Here is a 24,068-nt window from a genome sequence, read left to right as displayed (position 1 = left end):
CGGTCATAAAAAAATGGTATCGGTGCAACCCTAGTATATATATATATATATATATATATATATATATATATATATATATATATATACATATACAGAGAGAAGTGCACTCACAGGAACGAACAACTGGCTCAATACCATTGTTAGCCTGTTCTATGGCGATTTACCACCTGGGTGCAACTTTTTAGCCCAGTAATGCTTTTCACAGAGTGGAACTTTCCTGTAGTATATCAGTCTGATCCCGCCTATTACGGTCAGTCCAGTGCCGAAATACCAGGCAATTCCTCTCTGAACAAGGAACACAGCAACCCCAGACGATCGTTTCGGCCTTCAATGGGCCTCGTCAGTGAGGTGTAGCCATATTCCTCTAAGCACACTGAGCAAGGAGTCCACGTCTGGTTGCCCCTTTTTCCCATAGGGAGACTAAATACATACAGAGAGAAGTGCACTCACAGGAACGAACAACTGGCTCAATACCATTGTTAGCCTGTTCTATGGCGATTTACCACCTGGGTGCAACTTTTTAGCCCAGTAATTCTTTTCACAGAGTGGAACTTTCCTGTATTATATCAGTCTGATCCCGCCTATTACGGTCAGTCCAGCGCCGAAATACCAGGCAATTCCTCTCTGAACAAGGAACACAGCAACCCCAGACGATCGTTTCGGCCTTCAATGGGCCTCGTCAGTGAGGTGTAGCCATATTCCTCTAAGCACACTGAGCAAGGATTCCACGTCTGGTTGCCCCTTTTTCCCATAGGGAGACTAAATACATACAGAGAGAAGTGCACTCACAGGAACGAACAACTGGCTCAATACCATTGTTAGCCTGTTCTATGGCAATTTACCACCTGGGTGCAACTTTTTAGCCCAGTAATGCTTTTCACAGAGTGGAACTTTCCTGTAGTATATCAGTCTGATCCCGCCTATTACGGTCAGTCCAGCGCCGAAATACCAGGCAATTCCTCTCTGAACAAGGAACACAGCAACCCCAGACGATCGTTTCGGCCTTCACCCAGGTGGTAAATCACCCAGGTGGTAAATCACCATAGAACAGGCTAACAATGGTATTGAGCCAGTTGTTCGTTCCTGTGAGTGCACTTCTCTCTGTATGTATTTAGTCTCCCTATGGGAAAAAGGGGCAACCAGACGTGGACTCCTTGCTCAGTGTGCTTAGAGGAATACTGCTACACCTCACTGACGAGGCCCAATAAAGGCCGAAACGATCGTCTGGGGTTGCTGTGTTCCTTGTTCAGAGAGGAATTGCCTGGTATTTCGGCGCTGGACTGACCGTAATAGGCGGGATCAGACTGATATACTACAGGAAAGTTCTACTCTGTGAAAAGCATTACTGGGCTAAAAAGCTGCACCCAGGTGGCAAATCACCATAGAACAGGCTAACAATGGTATTGAGCCAGTTGTTCGTTCCTGTGAGTGCACTTCTCTCTGTATGTATTTAGTCTCCCTATGGGAAAAAGGGGCAACCAGACGTGGACTCCTTGCTCAGTGTGCTTAGAGGAATACTGCTACACCTCACTGACGAGGCCCAATGAAGGCCGAAACGATCATCTGGGGTTGCTGTGTTCCTTGTTCAGAGAGGAATTGCCTGGTATTTCGGCGCTGGACTGACCGTAATAGGCGGGATCAGACTGATATACTACAGGAAAGTTCTACTCTGTGAAAAGCATTACTGGGCTAAAAAGCTGCACCCAGGTGGTAAATCACCATAGAACAGGCTAACAATGGTATTGAGCCAGTTGTTCGTTCCTGTGAGTGCACTTCTCTCTGTATATATATATATATATATATATATATATATATATATATATATATATATATATACAGGTGGCCCTCGTTTTACAACGGTTCAATTTACACCGTTTCAGAATAACAACCTTTTTTTCCAGTCATGTGACTGCTATTGAAAAGCATTGAGAAGCAGTGCATTTATTAAAATAGCCAGTAGGTGGAGTGGTTCGCTTGTGTTGCAGCAAAGCCAACAGGGCTATTGAGCAGATTTCAAAGGAACAAGATCTTCCTGTCTATAAATCAGTCCAGATTGGAATGCATAGAAAGAACTGTTTGCAGAAAAATGCAAGTGAAGTCTGTGTTGTGTGATTATTTTATTAAGTTTATAATGCTGTTTAGCAAATGTTTTTGTTCATTTAACTTAGTTTAATTATATATTCTGTGTTGTGTGATTATTTTATTAGGTTTATAATGCTGTTTAGCATTTAAAGTCATCATTTCAAAGCTTTAAAAATAATGTATTAGGTGTTACTTATGACAATTTTGAGAGGGGCCTGTATCCTATCTCCCTCACTTCCCATTGACTTACATTATAAACTGGGTTTCAATTTACAACGGTTTCGATTTACAACCATTCCTTCTGGAACCTAACCCCGGCGTAAACTGAGGGCTACCTGTATATATATAAAAACAAGCCCCTTAATTCTAATCTGTAGATAGTTTGTGAGTTTTGGTTTCACCAAGCCACATATAGAATTATAAGGGTACAATTTTAGACAGATTCTTTTTGTATATGCTCACAAAAGTGCATCTCATAAATCAGTGGTAACTTTAAAATAAAAAGATAGTTGATAAGTTCATCAAGGAAATGTATTAATAAAAAAATAGAGAAAATTATCACACTAAAGATATCCGGTAGGTATTGCACTTACTAGAAAAAACCTCAATCATATGAGGTAAGTTGCCGCCTCTGCAAGTGGGAAACCTCCGAAGGTATAAAGTGGCAGTGGTTGATGGCCGAGTATGTGTATCCTTCTCCTCTTAGAGTATGGACTCTGGATCCTGGTAGAGACTGGTTATAGTTTCTCTCCGTGTTCCGGCAGATTATGCAAAGTGAGAAGCAGAGAAAGAATACATAGTGTAATACTGTTTATTGGTAAGTAAAATAAAATAAAAACAGACAAATGGCCACTCACATTAAAAGTCCTCAAACATATAAGGCATGCATAAAACACTCAGGAATAGTCTGTGAATCACGAACTCTGTAGATGGAAATCTGCAGGTGCTGTATCTCAATGAGAAGAAAATGTTCTCCCAAACAGCAGTTCAGTATTAGTGATTGCACAAACCAGTCAGTTAAAATGAAAATATTGTTTATACAAAAATTGCAAATAAAATAATATTCTGCAAAGTTCACACTGTCTTGATAATTATAGAGTCCTCCAAAAGGAGTATCATAAAGTCCCTTATGATTTAACAAAAACCCTCTGAAGAAGAAGGAAAAAACATAATTTATGCTTACCTGATAAATTTATTTCTCTTGTAGTGTATTCAGTCCACGGGTCATCCATTACTTATGGGATATATTCCCTTCCCAACAGGAAGTTGCAAGAGGATCACCCAAAGCAGAGCTGCTATATAGCTCCTCCCCTCACATGTCATATCCAGTCATTCGACCGAAACAAGACAAGAAAGGAGAAACAATAGGGTGCAGTGGTGACTGAAGTTTTAATTAAAATTTAGATCTGCCTTAAAAAAGACAGGGCGGGCCGTGGACTGAATACACTACAAGAGAAATAAATTTATCAGGTAAGCATGAATTATGTTTTCTCTTGTTAAGTGTATTCAGTCCACGGGTCATCCATTACTTATGGGATAACAATACCAAAGCTAAAGTACACGGATGATGGGAGGGAAAAGGCAGGCACTTAAACGAAAGGAACCACTGCCTGTAGAACCTTTCTCCCAAAAACAGCTTCCGAAGAAGTAAAAGTGTCAAATTTGTAGAATTTTGAAAAGGTGTGAAGCGAAGACCAAGTCGCAGCCTTGCAAATCTGTTCAACAGAGGCCTCATTCTTAAAGGCCCAGGTGGAAGCCACAGCTCTAGTGGAATGAGCTGTAATTCTTTCAGGGGGCTGCTGTCCAGCAGTCTCATAGGCTAAACGTATTATGCTACGAAGCCAAAAAGAGAGAGAGGTTGCCGAAGCCTTTTGACGAAATTCTTTAGTTGCCTGTAAATAGAACTTCAGGGCACGGACTACGTCCAAATTGTGCAAAAGTCGTTCCTTCTTTGAAGAAGGATTAGGACATAAAGATGGAACAACAATCTCCTGATTGATATTCCTGTTAGAAACTACCTTAGGTAAAAACCCAGGTTTAGTACGCAGAACTACCTTGTCTGAATGGAAAATCAGATAAGGAGAATCACAATGTAAGGCAGATAACTCAGAGACTCTTTGAGCCGAGGAGATAGCCATCAAAAATAGAACTTTCCAAGATAAAAGCTTAATATCAATGGAATGAAGGGGTTCAAACGGAACACCTTGAAGAACTTTAAGAACCAAGTTTAAGCTCCACGGAGGAGCAATAGTCTTATACACAGGTTTAATTCTAGCCAAAGCCTGACAAAAAGCCTGGACGTCTGGATTTTCTGCCAGACGTTTGTGAAAAAGAATAGACAGAGCAGAAATCTGTCCCTTTAATGAACTAGCAGATAGGCCCTTTTCTAAACCCTCTTGTAGAAAAGACAATATCCTAGGAATCCTAACCTTACTCCATGAGTAACTCTTGGATTCGCACCAATATAAATATTTACGCCATATCTTTTGGTAAATTCTTCTGGTAACAGGCTTCCGTGCCTGTATTAAGGTATCAATAAATGACTCCGAGAAGCCACGCTTTGATAGGATCAAGCGTTCAATCTCCATGCAGTCAGCCTCAGAGAAATTAGATTTGGATGGTTGAAAGGACCTTGTATTAGAAGGTCCTGCCTCAGAGGCAGAGACCATGGTGGACAGGACGACATGTCCACTAGGTCTGCATACCAGGTCCTGCGTGGCCACGCATGCGCTATCAGAATCACTGATGCTCTCTCCTGTTTGATCTTGGCAATCAGTCGAGGCAGCAGCGGAAACGGTGGGAACACATAAGCCATTTTGAAAGCCCAAGGGGCTGCTAGAGCATCTATCAGTGCCGCTCCCGGGTCCCTGGACCTGGATCCGTAACGAGGAAGCTTTGCGTTCTGGCGAGACGCCATGAGATCCAGTTCTGGTTTGCCCCAACGATGAACCAGCTGAACGAACACCTCCGGATGAAGTTCCCATTCCCCCGGATGAAAAGTCTGGCGACTTAGAAAATCCGCCTCACAGTTCTCCACGCCTGGAATGTAAATCGCTGACAGGTGGCAAGAGTGAGACTCTGCCCAGCGAATTATCTTTGAGACTTCCAACATCGCTAGGGAATATTGCTCTTAACTCCAGAATATTTATTGGGAGGAGTTTCTCCTCCAGAGTCCACAATCCCTGAGCCTTCAGGGAGTTCCAGACTGCGCCCCAACCTAGAAGGCTGGCATCTGTTGTTACAATCGTCCAATCTGGCCTGCGAAAGGTCATACCCTTGGACAGATGGACCTGCGAAAGCCACCAGAGAAGAGAATCTCTGGTCTCTTGATCCAGATTTAGTAGAGGGGACAAATCTGAGTAATCCCCATTCCACTGACTTAGCATGCATAACTGCAGCGGTCTGAGATGCAGGCGCGCAAATGGCACTATGTCCATTGCCGCTACCATTAAGCCGATTACTTCCATGCACTGAGCCACTGACGGGCGTGGAATGGAATGAAGAACACGGCAAGCCTTTAGAAGTTTTGATAACCTGGACTCCGTCAGGTAAATTTTCATCTCTACAGAATCTATAAGAGTCCCTAGGAAGGAGACTCTTGTGAGTGGTAATAGAGAACTCTTTTCCACGTTCACTTTCCACCCATGCGACCTCAGAAATGCCAGAACTATCTCTGTATGAGACTTGGCAATTTGAAAACTTGATGCTTGTATCAGAATGTCGTCTAGATACGGAGCCACCGCTATGCCTCGCTGTCTTAGAACCGCCAGAAGTGAGCCCAGAACCTTTGTAAAAATTCTCTGGGCCGTAGCTAACCCGAAGGGAAGAGCTACAAACTGGTAATGCCTGTCTAGAAAGGCAAATCTTAGGTACCGATAATGATCTTTGTGAATCGGTATGTGAAGGTAGGCATCCTTTAAGTCCACTGTGGCCATGTACTGACCCTCTTGGATCATGGGTAGGATGGTTCGAATAGTTTCCATTTTGAATGATGGAACTTTTAGGAATTTGTTTAAGATCTTTAAGTCCAAGATTGGTCTGAAGGTTCCCTCTTTCTTGGGAACCACAAACAGATTTGAGTAAAAACCTTGCCCTTGTTCCGTCAGCGGAACTGGGTGGATCACCCCCATTACTAGGAGGTCTTGTACACAGCGTAGAAATGCCTCCTTCTTTATTTGGTTTGCTGATAACCTTGAAAGATGAAATCTCCCTTGTGGAGGAGAAGCTTTGAAGTCCAGAAGATATCCCTGAGATATAATCTCCAACGCCCAGGGATCCTGGACATCTCTTGCCCACGCCTGGGCGAAGAGAGAAAGTCTGCCCCTCACCAGATCCGTTTCCGGATAGGGGGCCAACCCTTCATGCTGTCTTAGGGGCAGTAGTAGGCTTTCTGGCCTGCTTGCCCTTGTTCCAGGACTGGTTAGTTTTCCAGGCCTGTCTGTAACGAGCAACAGTTCCTTCCTGTTTTGGAGCTGAGGAAGTTGATGCTGCTCCTGCCTTGAAATTTCGAAAGGCACGAAAATTAGACTGTTTGGCCTTTGATTTGGCCCTGTCCTGAGGAAGAGTATGACCCTTACCTCCAGTAATGTCAGCGATAATTTCTTTCAAACCGGGCCCGAATAAGGTCTGCCCTTTGAAAGGAATATTAAGTAATTTAGATTTAGAAGTCACGTCAGCTGACCAGGATTTAAGCCATAGCGCTCTGCGCACCTGGATGGCGAATCCGGAGTTCTTAGCCGTTAGTTTAGTTAAATGTACAATGGCATCAGAAACAAATGCATTAGCTAGCTTAAGTGCTTTAATCTTGTCCATAATTTCATCCAATGGAGCTGTGTGAATGGCCTCTTCTAGAGACTCAAACCAGAATGCTGCAGCAGCAGTGACAGGCGCAATGCATGCAAGGGGCTGCAAGATAAAACCTTGTTGAACAAACATTTTCTTAAGGTAACCTTCTAATTTTTTATCCATTGCATCCGAAAAAGCACAACTATCATCCACCGGGATAGTGGTACGCTTAGCTAAAGTAGAAACTGCTCCCTCCACCTTAGGGACCGTCTGCCATAAGTCCCGTGTAGTGGAGTCTATTGGAAACATTTTCCTAAATATAGGAGGTGGGGAAAAGGGCACACCGGGTCTATCCCACTCCTTGCTAATAATTTCTGTAAGCCTTTTAGGTATAGGAAAAACATCAGTACACACCGGCACCGCATAGTATCTATCCAGCCTACATAATTTCTCTGGAATTGCAATTGTGTTACAGTCATTCAGAGCCGCTAAAACCTCCCCTAGCAATACACGGAGGTTCTCAAGCTTAAATTTAAAATTAGACATCTCTGAATCCGGTTTCCCTGGATCAGATCCGTCACCCACAGAATGAAGCTCTCCGTCCTCATGTTCTGCAAACTGTGACGCAGTATCGGACATGGCTCTCACAACACCAGCGCGCTCTGTCCTTATCCCAGAGCTATCGCGCTTGCCTCTTAATTCTGGCAATTTAGATAATACTTCTGTCAGAGTATTATTCATAATAGTAGCCATGTCTTGTAAAGTGATTTGTATAGGCGTCTCTGATGTACTTGGCGCCACAATATCACGCGCCTCCTGAGCGGGAGGCGAAGGTACTGACACGTGAGGAGAGTTAGTCGGCATAACTTCCCCCTCGTTGTCTGGTGATAATTCTTTTACAGATAAAGACTGACCTTTATTATTTAAAGTGAAATCAATACATTTAGTACACATATTTCTATGGGGCTCCACACTGGCTTTCAAACATAGTGAACAAACAGATTCATCTGTGTCAGACATGTTTAAACAGACTAGCAATGAGACTAGCAAGCTTGGAAAACACTTTAAAATAAATTTTCAAGCAATATAGAAAACGCTACTGCGCCTTTAAGAAGCACAAAAAACTGTCACAGTTGAAATAACAATGAACCAAATCAGTTATAGCAACCAAATTTTCACAGCAAATGTATTAAGTTAGCAGAGCATTGCACCCACTTGCAAATGGATGATTAACCCCTTAATAGCCAAAACGGATAATTAATAAGCAAAAAAACGTTTTTTAACACAGTCAAACACACTGTCACAGGTCTGCTGTGACTGATTACCTCCCTCAAAATGACTTTTGAAATCTCCTGAGCTCTCTAGAGACGTCCTGGGTCATGCAGGAAGAAGCAGGAAGACTGTGACTGAATTTTTACTGCGCAAAAAAAGCGCTAAAATAGGCCCCTCCCACTCATTATTACACAGTGGGAAACCTCAGTTAACTGTTTCTATGCAGAAATATAAGTCAGCCATGTGGAAAATTCATGCCCCAATAAGTTTTATCACCAAAGTACCTCACAAAAACGATTAAACATGCCAGCAAACGTTTTTTAACACTTCATTTTTCTTTAAAATATGTATTTCTATTGATAAGCCTGATACCAGTCACTACTACTGCATTAAAGGCTCATTACATTACTTCAGTATTAACAGCATTTTCTTAGACAAATTCCATTCCTTAGAAAATTACTTTACTGTATATACATAATCAGCCTGATACCAGTCGCTACCACTGCATTTAAGGCTGTACTTACATTACTTCGGTATCAGCAGTATTTTCTTAGTCAATTCCATTCCTTAGAAAAATATTTTACTGCACATACCTCATTTGCAGGAGACCCTGCACGCTATTCCCTTTCTGAAGTTACCCTACTCCTCAGAATGTGCGAGAACAGCCAGTGGATCTTAGTTACTTCTGCTAAGATCATAGAAAACGCAGGCAGATTCTTCTTCCAAATACTGCCTGAGAAAAAAACAGCACACTCCGGTGCCATTTAAAAATAACAAACTTTTGATTGAAGAGATAATTAAGTATAAAAAACATAATTTATGCTTACCTGATAAATTTATTTCTCTTGTAGTGTATCCAGTCCACGGATCATCCATTACTTATGGAATATATTCTCCTTCCCAACAGGAAGTTGCAAGAGTCCACCCACAGCAAAGCTGCTATATAGCTCCTCCCCTAACTGCCATATTCAGTCATTCGACCGAAAACATGTAGAGAAAGGAAAAAACCATAGGGTGCAGTGGTGACTGTAGTTCAAATGAAAAAATTACCTGCCTTAAAGTGACAGGGCGGGCCGTGGACTGGATACACTACAAGAGAAATAAATTTATCAGGTAAGCATAAATTATGTTTTCTCTTGTTAAGTGTATCCAGTCCACGGATCATTCATTACTTATGGAATACCAATACCAAAGCTAAAGTACACGGATGATGGGAGGGACAAGGCAGGTACTTAAACGGAAGTTACCACTGCCTGTAAGAAACCCTTTCTCCCAAAAATAGCCTCCGAAGAAGCAAGGTATCAAATTTGTTAAATTTGAAAAAGTATGAAGCGCAGACCAAGACTCCGTCTTGTAAATCTGTTCAACAGAAGCCCCATTTAAAAAAGGCCCAAGTGAAAACCACAGCTCTAGTAGAATGAGCTGTAATCCCTTCAGGAGGCTGCTGTCCAGCAGTCTCATAAGCTAAATGAATTATGCTTTTTAACCAAAAAGATAGAGAGGCTGCCGAAGTCTTTTGACCTCTCCTCTGTCCAGAATAGACAACAAACAAGGTGAACGTTTGATGAAAACTGTAGTAGCTTGTAAGTAAAACTTTAAAGCACAAACCACGTCCAATATTGTGTAATAGACGTTCCTTCTTTGAGGAAGGATTAGGATACAAGCATGGAACAACTATCTCTTGAGTGATGTTCTTGTTAGATACCACCTTAGGAAAAAACCCAGGTTGGTACGCAGGACTACCTTATCTGTACGAAGGACCAGATAAGGAGAATCACATTGTAACACAGATAACTTGGAGACTCTACGAGTCGAGGAAATAGCTACCCAAAAGGAACTTTCCAAGATAAAGATTGATATCTATGGAACAAAAAAGGTTCAAACGGAACTTCTTGAAGAACCTTAAGAACCAGGTTTAAGCTCCATGGTGGAGCAACAGTTTTAAACACAGGTTTGGATCTAACCGAAGCCTGACCAAATGCCTGAACGTCTAGAATACCTGCCAGGCGCTTGTGCAAAAAAATAGACAAAGTAAAAATCTGTCCCTTTAAGGAATTAGGTGACAACCCTTTTCTCCAAAACATCTTGGAGAAAAGATAATATCCTGGGAATCCAGACTTTACTCCATGAGTAACCCTTGGATTCATAACAATCAGATATTTACACCATATCTATGTTCAATTTTCCTAGAGACAGGCTTTCATGTCTGTATTAAGGTATCAATGGCTGACTTGGAGAAGCCATGCTTTGATAACATCAAGCGTTCAGTCTCCAGGCAGTCCATCTCAGATTGATTCTATTTAGAAGGTTGAAAGGACCCTGAGGTAGAGGGACCTGTCTCAGAAGCAGAGACCGTGATGGAAAGGATGACATGTCCACCAGATCTGCATACCAGGTCCTGCGTGGCTATGCAGGCGCTGTCAAAAACACCAAAGCCCTCTCCTGCTTGGTCTTGACCTCCGGAGGAAATCCCACTCCCCCGGAAGAAAAGTCTGACGACTTAGAAAATCCACCTCCCAGTTCTCAACACCTGGGATATGGATAGCTGATAGACAAGAGTGAGTCTCTGTCCAGTGAATTATTGTAAGACTTCTAACATCGCTAGGGAACTTCTGTTCCCCATTGATGGCTGATGTAAGCCACAGTCGTGTATATTGTCCGACTGAGTATGATGTACCTCAGAGTTGCTAACTGAGGCCAAGTCTGAAGAGCATGGAATATCACTCCCAGTTCCAGAATATTTATTAGAAGGAGGGTCTCCTCCTAAGTCCACTATCCCTGAGCCTTCAGGGAGTTCCAGACTGCATCCCAACCTAAAAGGCTGGCATCTATTGTAACAATTGTCCCATCTGACCTGCGGAAGGTCATACCCTTGGACAGATGGACCCGATATAGTCACCAGAGAAGAGAATCTCTGGTCTCTTGGTCCAGGTTAAACAGGGGGACAAATCTGTGTAATCCCCGTTCCTCTGACTGAGCATGCATAGTTGCAGTGGTCTGAAATGTAGACGTGCAAACGGTACTATGTCCCTTGCCGCTACCATTAAGCCGATTTCATTCATGTACTGAGCCACCGAAGGGCGCGGATGGGATGAAAAACACGGCAGAAATTTAGAAACTTTGACAACCTGGACTCCGTCAGGTAAATTTTCATTTCTACAGAATCTATCAGAGTCCCTAGGAGGGAAACCCTTGAGATTGGGGATAGAGAACTCTATCCTTGTTCACTTTCCACCCATGTGATCTCAGAAATATACGTCCGTATGAGACTTGGCAATTTGGATGTTTGACGCCTGTATCAGGATGTCGTCTAAATAAGGGGCCACTTCTATGCCCCGCGGCCTAAGGACCACCAAAGCGACCCCAGAACCTCCATAAAGATTCTTGGGGCTGTAGATATCCCAAAGGAAAGAGCTACAAACTGGTAATGCCTGTCTAGAAAGGCAAACCTGAAAAAACGAAGGTAATCTTTATGCATCCCAATGTGAGGATAAGCATCCTTCAAATCCATTGTAGTCCTCTATTGACTCTCCTGGATCATAGTTAAGATGGTACGAATAGTTTCCATCTGAAATGACGGAATTCTGAGGAATTTGTTTAAGATCTTTAGATCCAAAATAGGTCTGAAGGTTCCCTCACCTTGGGAACCACAAACAGATTTGAGTAAAAACTCTGTCCGTGTTCCTCTCTTGGAACTGGATGGATCTCGTACACAATGTAAGAATGCCTCCTTCTTTATCTGGTTTGCAGATAATTGTGAAAGGCGAAATCTCCCCTTTTTTTGGGGGGGAATCTTTGAAATCCAGAAGATATCTCTGGGATATAAATTCCAATGCCTAGGGATCCTGGGCATCTCTTGCCCACGCCTGGGCGAAGAATGAAAGTCTGCCCCCTATAGGATCCGTTACCGGATAGGGGTCCGTTCCTTCATGCTGCCTTAGAGGTAGCAGCAGGCTCCTTGGCCTGCTTATCTTTGTTCCAGGTCAGGTTTTTTGGCCCTTGATTTGGACCTATCCTGAGGAAGGGCATGGCATTTTCCTCCAGTGATATAAGCAATAATCTCCTTCAAACCAGGCCCGATAGGGTCTGCCCCTTGAAGGGAAGTTAAATAGCTTATTTATTAAAGTCACGACAGCTGACCATGATAATAAGCCATAGCGCTCTGCGCGCCAGTATAGTAAAAAACAGAATTCTTAGCCGTTAGTCTAGTCAAATGAACAAAGGCATCAGAAAACAAAGGAATTGGCTAGCATAAGCTTGTCAAATATATTCATCCAATGGAGTCGCTAACTGTAAAGCCTCATCAAGAGACTCAACCCAGAACGCCGCAGCAGCAGTGACAGAAGCAATGTATGCAAGGGGCTGCAGGATAAAAACCCTGTTGAATAAACATTTTTTATCCATTGGATCTAAAAAGCACAACTGTCCTCGCCAGAGGTAGTGGTACGCTTAGCTAGAGTAGAAACTCTTCTCTCCACCTTAGGAACTGTCTGCCAGAAGTCCCGTGTGGCGGTAACTATTAGAAAACATTCTTCTAAAAAATAGGAGGGGAAGAGAACGGCACACCTGGTCTATCCCATTCCTTATTAAAAAAAATTTAGTAAACCTCTTTAGGTATTGGAAAAACATCAGTACACACCGGCACTGCATATTATTTATCCAGTCTACACAATTTCTCTGGCCCTGCGATTGTACACATTCATTCAGAGCAGCCAAAGCATCCCTGAGTGACAAGTGGAGGTTCTCAAGCATAAATTTTAAATGTAGAAATATCAGAATCAGGTTAAATCATCTTCCCTGAGTCAAAAAAAAAAATAATCACCCACAGACTAAGCATATTGTGAGGTAGTATCATACATGGTTCTTAAAGCGTCTGTATGCTCTGTATCTACCCCCAGAGCTATCTGCTTTCCTTTAATTTCAGGTAGTCTGACTAATACTGCTGCCAGAGTATTATTCACCACCTTTGCCATGTCTGGTAAAATAAACGCTATGGGCGCCCTTGATGTACTTGGCGCCATTTGAGCGTGAGTCCCTGAAGCGGGAGTCGAAGGGTCTGACACGTGGGGAGAGTTAGTCGGCATAACTTTCCCCTCGACAGAATCCCCTGGTAAAATAAACGCTATGGGTGCCCTTGATGTACTTGGCGCCATTTGAGCGTGAGTCCCTAAAGCGGGAGTCAAAAGGTCTGACACGTGGGGAGAGTTAGTCGGCATAACTACCCCCACGACAGAATCCACTGGTGATAATGTTTTTAAAAAACAAAAAATGATCTTTATTGTTTAACATGAAATCAGTACATCTGGTACACATTCTAAGATGGGGTTCCACCATGGCTTTAAAACATAATGAACACAGAGCTTCCTCAGACATGTTAAAACAGACTAATAATGAGACTAGTAAGCTTGGAAAACACTTTAAATCAAGTTAACAAGCAAATATATAAAATGTTACTGTGCCTTTAAGAGAAACAAATTTTGTCAAAATTTGAAAAACATTGAAAAAAGGCAGTAAAACAAACGAAATTTTTACAGTACATGTAATAAGGTAACAGAGCATTGCACCCACTTGCCAATGGATGATTAACCCCTTAATGCAAAAAACAGATAAAAAAAACGACATAGACGTTTTTAAAAACAGACACAACAAAACTGCCACAGCAGAGCTGTGGATTACCTTCCCTATAAACGATTTTGGAAGTCTTTTTAGCCCTTTAGAAATGTCCTGTAGTATTCATGGGACTGCTGAGGGAATCTGGATGATTCATTTTGTAATTTTAACTGCGCAAAAAAGCGCTAAATTAGGCCCCTCCCACTCATATTACAACAGTGGGAAGCTTCAGTTAACTGTTTCTATGCAAAATTTAAGCCAGCCATGTGGAAAAAACTTAGGCCCCAATAAGTTTTATCACCAAACATATGTTAAAAAACGATTAAACATGCCAGCAAACGTTTTAAAACACATTTTTACAAGAGTATGTATCTCTATTAATAAGCCTGATACCAGTCGCTTTTACTGCATTTAAGGCTATACCAACATTACAGTGTTATCACCAATGTACGTTAAAAAACGATTAAACATGCCAGCAAACGTTTTAAAACACATTTTTATAAGAGTATGTATCTCTATTAATAAGCCTGATACCAGTCGCTATCGCTGCATTTAAGGCTTTACTTACATTACTTCGGTATCAGCAGTATTTTCTTAGTCAATTCCATTCCTAGAAAAATATTTTACTGCACATACCTTTTCTGCAGGAAAACCTGCACGCCATTCCCCCTCTGAAGTACCTCACTCCTCAGAATGTGTGAGAACAGCAAATGGATCTTAGTTACGTCTGCTAAGATCATAGAAAAACGCAGGCAGATTCTTTTTCCAAATACTGCCTGAGAAAAACAGCACACTCCGGTGCCATTTAAAAATAACAAACTTTTGATTGAAGAATAAACTAAGTATAAATCACCACAGACTCTCACAACCTCCTATCTATGTTGAGGCTTGCAAGAGAATGACTGAATATGGCAGTTAGGGGAGGAGCTATATAGCAGCTTTGCTGTGGGTGGACTCTTGCAACTTCCTGTTGGGAAGGAGAATATATTCCATAAGTAATGGATGATCCGTGGACTGGATACACTTAACAAGAGAAACACCACACTCCTCTCACGACCTCCTTCTATGTTGAGGGTTGCAAGAGAATGACTGGATATGACATGTGAGGGGAGGAGCTATATAGCAGCTCTGCTTTGGGTGATCCTCTTGCAACTTCCTGTTGGGAAGGGAATATATCCCATAAGAAATGGATGACCCGTGGACTGAATACACTTAACAAGAGAAAGACATCCTTTGAAACGTGTAAGGGACTTTATGATACTCCTTTTGGAGGACTCTTTATAATTATCAAGACAGTGTGAACTTTGCAGAATATTATCGTATTTGCAATTTTTGTACAAACAATATTTTCATTTTAACTGACTGGTTTGTGCAATCACTAATACTGAACTGCTGTTTGGGAGAACGCTTTCTTCTCTTTGAGATACAGCACCTGCAGCTTTCCATCTACAGAGTTTGTGATTCACAGACTATTCCTGAGTGTTTTATGCATGCCTCATATGTTTGAGGACTTTTAATGTGAGTGGCCATTTGTCTGTTTTTATTTTATTTTACTTACCAATAAACAGTATTACACTATGCATTCTTTCTCTGCTTCTCACTTTGCATAATCTTCCGCAACATGGAGAGAAACTATAACCAGTCTCTACCAGGATCCACAGTCCATACTCTAAGAGGAGAAGGATACACATACTCGGCCATCAACCACTGCCACTTTATACCTTCGGAAGTTTCCCACTTGCAGAGGCGGCAACTTACCTCATATGATTGAGGTTTGTTCTAGTAAGTGCAATACCTACCGGATATCTTTAGTGTGATAATTTTCTCTATTTTTGTATTAATACATTTCCTTGATGAACTTATCAACTATCTTTTTATTTTAAAGTTACCACCGATTTATGAGATGCACTTTTGTGAACATATACAAATAGAATCTGTCTAAAATTGTACCCTTATAATTCTATATGTGGCTTGGTGAAACCAAAACTCGCAAACTATCTACAGATTAGAATCAAGGGGCTTGTTTATATATATATATATATATATATATATATATATATATATATATATATATATACACACATAAGATTATACATATATATATATATATATATATATATATATATACATAAGATTATACATATATATATATGCATATACTAATAACCAATATCAAGTGTTAACCTGGGATCAGATCCTTGAACAGCGCTTTTCTCTACTCCCTCTTCTCCACTTTTGGTGTAGGGGTACCCCCACCATTTTTTATGGTGGGATACCCCTCCATACTCTGAGACTTTAGCTGCTTTCATAGGATACCCCACTCACACTAACGCTAATCTAACATACAGCGCTATCTTTGTGTGGTCTGCTCTTTACCCTCTCTCTCCCCTGAGAGAATATTGGTCTTCCATACACCCCCCTATATATATATAGATATATATATAAAAATATATATATATAGTACCAACATAGCATCAGATATATGTAGAAATATGTATTTATGAATAAATAGAACATATTCTGCTATGTGAAGAACACTGGCATGTGAAATATTCATATTTCCATGTTGGGTTAACTCACATGAGAATATAAAAAAAGGGACTGTACACACACAACAAAAAATATTTGCTAATTTAATAAAACTTTTGATGTACACAAAGTTTGCAATTTACATGCATTAGTTATTTTGCTTCTAAGCAGTTAAAAATGTGGAAGAAACTTGCTGTGCTTTCACTGCATATGGAGACGATCGTCCTACTCACTAGTTAGAGAGCTAGAAGTATAGGTGGTAAGCTTGGCCTCTATCTATTTTGGTTTTAATTTAATGTTTAGAGATTTATGTTAATGTTTACATTTAAATATGAGGACGAACACTGCACTACTACTTAACAGTTTGATGCCATTTAGTATTTACTTTTCTAAATAAATACTGTTGTTGTCTGCTGTGTTCAGACTTACAGGAAGTGTCTTTTTTTTTGGAGCAGATAAAATAAAAAAGGGAGTTTTTCTGAATGCTTGAATTTGTTGATGAAAACCATGGGCAATAATCGTGATGCATCGCGGAATTGAATCGTTGACAGGATAATCGTAATCAAATCCTGAGACCAGTGAAGATGCGCTTGCATGCCACTCATAATCTAGCACATAATGTTTATAATGAAAAGAAAGAAAAGAGAAAATGTGATGTATCATAATTATCTGTGCCCTATTGTGGAGATTATATTTAAATATATTGTGGACCACTAAAATGTATTGTGGACCATTTTAAATAAATTATATCATGGCATTTCTGCAGGTCTCAAATATAATGCAAATAAATAAGTAATTAAATTATTAAAAGATACGAGGTTTCGTAAGGAACACTTGCCAACTCATAATATTACGTTTTATTTGTAGCTTTAAAAAAACAAAAAACACCTTAGACAAATTTGCTGTAAGATAGGTTCTTTTAGTGTAATGCGTTGGATTAACTAAGTTTTAGACATTCTCTTTAGTTATGATCAGCTGTATAGAAAAAACAGAATTTATGCTTACCTAATAAATTACTTTCTCTTGTGATGTATCGAGTCCACGGATTCATCCTTTACTTGTGGGATATTCTCCTTCCCAACAGGAAGTGGCAAAGAGAGCACACAGCAGAGCTGTCCATATAGCTCCCCCTCTAGCTCCACCCCCCAGTCATTCGACCGAAGGTTAGGAAGAATAAGGAGAAACCATAGGGAGCAGTGGTGACTGTAGTTTAAACAAAAAAACTAACTGACTTAATAGCCAGGGCAGGCTGTGGACTCGATACATCACAAGAGAAAGTAATTTATCAGGTAAGCATAAATTCTGTTTTTTCTTGTAAGATGTATCGAGTCCACGGATTCATCCTTTACTTGTGGGATACCAATACCAAAGCATTAGGACACGGATGAAGGGAGGGAACAAGACAGGTACCTTAAACGGAAGGCACCACTGCTTGTAAAACCTTTCTACCAAAAATAGCCTCCGAAGAAGCAAAAGTATTGAATTTGTAAAATTTGGAAAAAGTATGCAGCGAAGACCAAGTCGCTGCCTTACAAATCTGTTCAACAGAAGCCTCATTTTTAAAAGCCCATGTGGAAGCCACTGCTCTGGTAGAATGAACAGTAATTGTTTCGGGAGGCTGCTGGCCAGCAGTCTCATAGGCCAAACGGATGATGCTTTTCAGCCAAAAGGAAAGAGAGGTAGCAGTCGCCTTCTGATCTCTCCTTTTACCAGAATAGATAACAAACAATGAAGTTGTTTGTCTGAAATCCTTAGTTGCTTGTAAATAGAACTTTAAAGCACGAACCACATCAAGATTGTGTAACAGACGTTCCTTCTTCGAAGAAGGATTAGGACACAGAGAAGGAACAACAATTTCCTGGTTAATATTCTTATTAGACACAACCTTAGGAAGAAAACCGGGTTTGGTATGCAAAACTACCTTATCTACATGGAAAACCAGGTAAGGTGAATCACACTGTAAAGCAGATAACTCTGAAACTCTTCCAAGATAAAAGTTTAATATCTATGGAATGTAAAGTTTCAAACAGAACCTCTTGCAGAACTGAAAGAACTAAATTCAGACTCCATGGCGGAGCCACAGGTCTATAAACAGGCTTGATTTTGACTAAAGCCTGACTAAATGCTTGAACGTCTGGTACCTCTGCCAGACGTTTGTGTAAAAGAAAAGACAAAGCAGATATCTGTCCTTTTAAGGAACTAGCTGATAATCCTTTCTCCAATCCTTCTTGGAGAAAGGACAATATCCTGGGAATCCTAATCTTACTCCATGAGTAACCCTTGGATTCGCACCAAAAAAGATATTTTCGCCAAATCTTATGGTAGATTTTCCTGGTGACAGGCTTTCTAGCCTAAATCAGGGTATCAATAACCGACTCAGAGAAACCACGCTTTGATAGAATTAGGCGTTCAATCTCCAAGCAGTCAGACGCAGAGAAATTAGATTTGGATGTTTGAAAGGACCTTGTATTAGAAGGTCCTGCCTCATTGGTAGTGTCCATGGTGGAACAGATGACATGTCAACTAGGTCTGCATACCAGGTCCTGCGTGGCCACGCAGGCGCTATTAGAATCACAGAAGCCCTCTCCTGCTTGATTCTGGCAACCAGACGAGGGAGGACAGGAAACAGTGGAAAAACATAGACCAGATTGAAGGACCAAGGCGCTGCTAGAGCATCTATCAGCACCGCGTGGGGATCCCGGGATCTGGACCCGTAAAGAGGAAGCTTGGTGTTCTGTCGACGCCATCAGATCCAATTCTGGAGTGCCCCATAGCTGAGTCAGCTGGGCAAATACCTCCGGGTGGAGTTCCCCCTCCCCCGGGTGAAAAGTCTGACGACTTAGAAAATCCACCTCCCAGTTGTCTACTCCTGGGATGTGAATAGCTGAGATATGGCAAGAGTGATCTTCCGCCCACCTGATTATTTTTGTTACTTCCATCATTGCTAGGGAACTCCTTGTTCCCCCTTGATGATTGACGTAAGCTACAGTCGTGATGTTATCCGACTGAAATCTGATGAATTTGGCCGCAGCTAGCTGAGGCCATGCCTGGAGCGCGTTGAATATCGCCCTCAGTTCCAGAATGTTTATCGGGAGAAGAGCTTCTTCCCAAGACCATAAGCCCTGAGCTTTCAGGGAGTCCCAGACTGCACCCCAGCCCAACAGACTGGCGTCGGTCATTACGATGATCCACTCTGGTCTGCGGAAACACATTCCCTGAGACAGGTGATCCTGAGACCACCACCAGAGAAGAGAATCTCTGGTCCCCTGGTCCAGCTGTATTTGAGGAGACAAATCTGCATAATCCCCATTCCACTGTTTGAGCATGCATAGTTGCAGTGGTCTGAGGTGTATCCGTGCAAAAGGGACTATGTCCATTGCCGCTACCATTAGCCCGATTGTCTCCATGCACTGAGCTACAGACGGCCAAGGAATGGAATGAAGGGCTCGGCAAGTGGTTAAGAGTTTTAACTTTCTGACCTCCGTCAGAAATATTTTCATTTCTACCGAGTCTATTAGAGTTCCTAGGAAGGAAACTCTTGTGAGGGGGGAGAGAGAACTCTTTTTGATGTTCACCTTCCACCCATGAGACCTCAGAAAGGCCAATACAATTTCCGTGTGAGACTTGGCTCTTTGGAAAGTCAACGCTTGAATTAAGATGTCGTCTAGATAAGGCGCCACTGCTATGCCCCGCGGTCTTAGAACCGCCAGGAGGGACCCTAGCCCCTTTGTGAAAATTCTGGGAGCAGTGGCCAACCCGAAAGGAAGAGCCACAAATTGGTAATGCTTGTCCAGAAAGGCGAACCTGAGAAACTGGTGATGATCTTTGTGGATAGGAATGTGCAGATACGCATCCTTTAGATCCACGGTAGTCATATATTGACCCTCCTGGATCATTGGCAAGATTGTCCGAATAGTCTCCATCTTGAATGATGGGACTCTGAGGAATTTGTTTAGAATTTTGAGATCCAGGATTGGTCTGACAGTTCCTTCTTTCTTGGGAACCACAAACAGGTTTGAGTAAAAACCCAGCCCTTGTTCCGCAATTGGAACTGGGTGGATCACACCCATTGTGTGTAGGTCTTCTACACAGCGTAAGAACGCCTCTTTCTTTGTCTGGTCTGTAGAGATGAGAAATGTGGAACCTTCCCCTTGGAGGGGAGTCCTTGAATTCTAGAAGATATCCCTGGGATACAATCTCTAAGGCCCAGGGATCATGTACGTCTCTTGCCCAGGCCTGAGCAAAAAGAGAGAGTCTGCCCCCTACTAGATCCGGTCCCGGATCTGGGGCTACCCCATCATGCTGTCTTGGAGGCAGCTGCAGGCTTCTTGGCCTGTTTACCCTTGTTCCAGCCCTGGTAAGGTTTCCAGGCTGACCTGGGTTGTGAAGCGTTACCCTCTTGCTTTGTAGCAGGGGAGGATGAAGCGAGACCGCTCCTGAAATTCCGAAAGGAACAAAAATGATTTTGTTTGTTCTTTATCTTAAAGGACTTGTCCTGAGGGAGAGCATGGCCTTTTCCCTCAGTGATTTCTGAAATAATCTCTTTCAATTCAGGCCCGAAGAGGGTCTTTCCTTTGAAAGGGATGTTCAAGAGTTTGGATTTTGACGACACATCGGCCGACCAGGACTTTAGCCATAGCGCCCTGCAAGCTAAAATGGCGAAACCTGAATTCTTTGCTGCTAACTTAGCTAGTTGGAAAGCGGCATCTGTGATAAAAGAATTAGCCAGCTTAAGAGCCTTAATTCTGTCCATAATGTCCTCATATGAGGTCTCCGTCTGGAGCGCATCTTCCAGCGCCTCGAACCAGAAAGCAGCTGCAGTAGTTACAGGAACAATGCATGCAATAGGTTGGAGAAGAAAACCTTGTTGAACAACAAATTTTCTTAAGTAAACCCTCTAATTTTTTATCCATAGGGTCTTTAAAAACACAACTGTCTTCAATTGGTATGGTTGTGCGTTTAGCAAGTGAAGAAATAGCCCCCTCCACCTTAGAGACCGTCTGCCACGAGTCCCGCATGGGGTCAGATATGGGGAAAATTTTCTTAAAAACAGGAGGGGGAACAAAGGGAATACCTGGTCTATCCCACTCCCTAGTAACGATATCCGCAATCCTCTTAGGGACCGGGAACACATCAGTGTAAACAGGAACTTCTAGATACTTGTCCATTTTACACAATTTCTCTGGAACCACCATAGGGTCGCAGTCATCCAGAGTAACTAATACCTCCCTGAGCAATAAGCGGAGGTGTTCTAGTTTAAATTTAAAAGCCAACGTATCTGAATCTGTCTGAGGAGAAACCTTTCCTGAATCGGAAATTTCTCCCTCAGACAGCACATCCCTCGCCCCCATTTCAGAGCGTTGTGAGGGTATATCTGATACGGCTACTAAAGCATCAGAATGCTCAGAATCTGTTCTTAAAACAGAGCTATCACGCTTTGCAGGTAACACGGGCAGTTTAGATAAAAACACTGAGAGAGTATTATTCATAACTGCCGCCAAGTCTTGCAAGGTAAAAGAGTTAGACGCACTAGAGGTGCTAGGCGTCGCTTGAGCGGGCATAACTGGTTGTGACACTTGGGGAGAGGTTGACGGGCTAACCTCGTTACCTTCTGTCTGAGAATCATCTTGGGCCACATTTTTAAGTGCAACAATATGTTCTTTAAAGTGTATAGACATATCAGTACAAGTGGGACACATTCTGAGGGGGGGTTCCACCATGGCTTCTAAACACATTGAACAAGGATTTTCCTTGGTGTCAGACATGTTTAACAGACTAGTATTAAAACAAACAGGCTTGGAAATCACTTTAATCAAGTAAAAACACACTTTGAAAAAAACGTTACTGTGCCTTCAAGAGAAAATTTTTACAGTATGTACCTAAAGCATTAGTAAGATTGCAACACTAGCAATAAAAACGATTAACCCCTTAATGCCAAAACCGGATCGACAGTAAGCCAAAAAAACCGTTCATCACCCTGCCACAGCTCTGCTGTGGCCTTTGTGGGGAAAAAAACTTCTTATAGGCCCTCAAACTGCAGCCGGACCTTCCATTTGAAGCAGCCTGAACTTCTAGTCAAATATAACTGCGCATCTGAGGCGCAAAATTAGGCCCCTCCCACCTCACTACGGTGCTTGTGAGGCCTAAAGAAACACTCCCAAGTGTTTGAATAATAGCCATGTGGGTAACAACCCCTGAAAGAAACCCAAAGTAACCCTCAAAGTGTCTCAAACAAATGAAATTTTCAATAAAAACCGTTTGCCATGAAAGTAGTGTCAACCAGCATAAACTAGCCCTGTTATGTAAGCTTAAAATTCCATACTTAGTTTCTGAATACAGCTTACCCTTCCCTCATGGGGATATTATCAGTCCTTTCTAGCATTATCGCAGTCTTGTCTAGAAATAAATGACTGAACATACCTTTTTGCAGCCTAACCTGCAAACCGTTCCCCCCAACTGAAGTTTTCTTGTACTCCTCAGTCCTTTGTGGGAACAGCAGTGGATTTTAGTTACAACATGCTAAAATCATCTTCCTCCCTGCAGAAATTTTCATCTCCTTTCTGCTAGAGAGTAAATAGTACACACCGGCACCATTTAAAATAACAATCTTTTGCTTGTAGAAAATAAAAACTACATTTCTAACACCACATTCACTTTACCCTTCCGATTGCTTGGAGCCGGTAAATAGAATGACTGGGGGGTGGAGCTAGAGGGGGAGCTATATGGACAGCTCTGCTGTGTGCTCTCTTTGCCACTACCTGTTGGGAAGGAGAATATCCCACAAGTAAAGGATGAATCCGTGGACTCGATACATCTTACAAGAGAAACAACATTTATTTTCAAAAGAGTAGAAAGAGCTTTTTATTTTCTATGCATAACATTTTGATTTTAGCTAAATGTTTTGATGTCATTACATTAGGAACACAAAAAAGGTTAAAAAAAATCTAAATTATTTTCTTGTAAGCAGTAAAGTCTAAGGGGCCGATTTATCAATGTCTGGCGGACATGATCCGCTGTAGCGGATCATGTCCGCCAGACATCGCTGAATGCCGACAGCATACTCTATCGGCATTTAACATTGCACAAGCAGTTCTGGTGAACTGCTTGTGCAATGCAGCCCCCTGCAGATTCGCAGCCAATCAACCCGGGTGTCAATCAACCCGATCGTACACGATCGGGCGGATTGATGTCCACAGCCTCAGAGCAGGTGGACGAGTAAAGGAGCAACGATCTTAAGATCGCTGCTTCTTAATTCCTGATTCCGGCGAGCCTGATGGCGCGTGCGGAATTAGAAGCATTGGGGCCGATTGACCATTTGGTAAATCGGCCCCATAATCACTAAACTTTTACCAATATAGAATCTAACATTACAATCTACTGAAATACTGCTTGTTGTGAAAATATTCTTAGAAACAAACTTGTTGCTTAAAAAACCTTTATATTTGTAGACTCAACTTACAGGTATGGAGGCACTCTGTGACTGTAGTCGGTTTGATAAGGTAACCTTTGCAGATGTAGCAGGTGATATGAGGATTGAATTCTTTTACAATATGCCTTCTCTGGGTTGCCATTGACTGGTTGCCCGAAAACAGATATGCCATGAATACTGGCAGCAATGGAAGAATGTAGGACGTAATTTTTCTTTTATTTCTCACATTTTGCTGGTTTTCTGCACAACCCTTCTCAATTTCTGTTATACCTGGGTGCAAAGAAAGAAAAAAAGAAAATGTTTCAGTCATAAAATCATAATGTAAAAGAGCAGAGGTAACAAAAATATGGTAGTTGCACAT

General features: G+C 41.8%; 1 protein-coding gene across 3 annotated transcripts in view; it reads right to left on the bottom strand.

Annotated features, from left to right (window-relative positions):
• The window catches only part of PCGF5 (polycomb group ring finger 5), a 256,321-nt gene that overhangs the window by 196,023 nt on the left and 36,230 nt on the right, over positions 1 to 24,068 (bottom strand). For all 3 annotated transcript variants that reach the window (XM_053692324.1, XM_053692323.1, XM_053692322.1), the window contains one exon: positions 23,738 to 23,977. In XM_053692324.1, the coding sequence (XP_053548299.1) occupies positions 23,738 to 23,879 (142 nt within the window). In that variant the 5' untranslated portion in view covers positions 23,880 to 23,977. The remainder of the gene's footprint in view (positions 1 to 23,737; positions 23,978 to 24,068) is intronic.

Source organism: Bombina bombina, chromosome 9 (genome assembly GCF_027579735.1).
Source record: "Bombina bombina isolate aBomBom1 chromosome 9, aBomBom1.pri, whole genome shotgun sequence".
Classification (NCBI taxonomy): Eukaryota; Metazoa; Chordata; class Amphibia; order Anura; family Bombinatoridae; genus Bombina; species Bombina bombina.
Note: the sequence above shows the minus strand (reverse complement) of the source record. Positions and strands in the feature narration are given on the sequence as shown.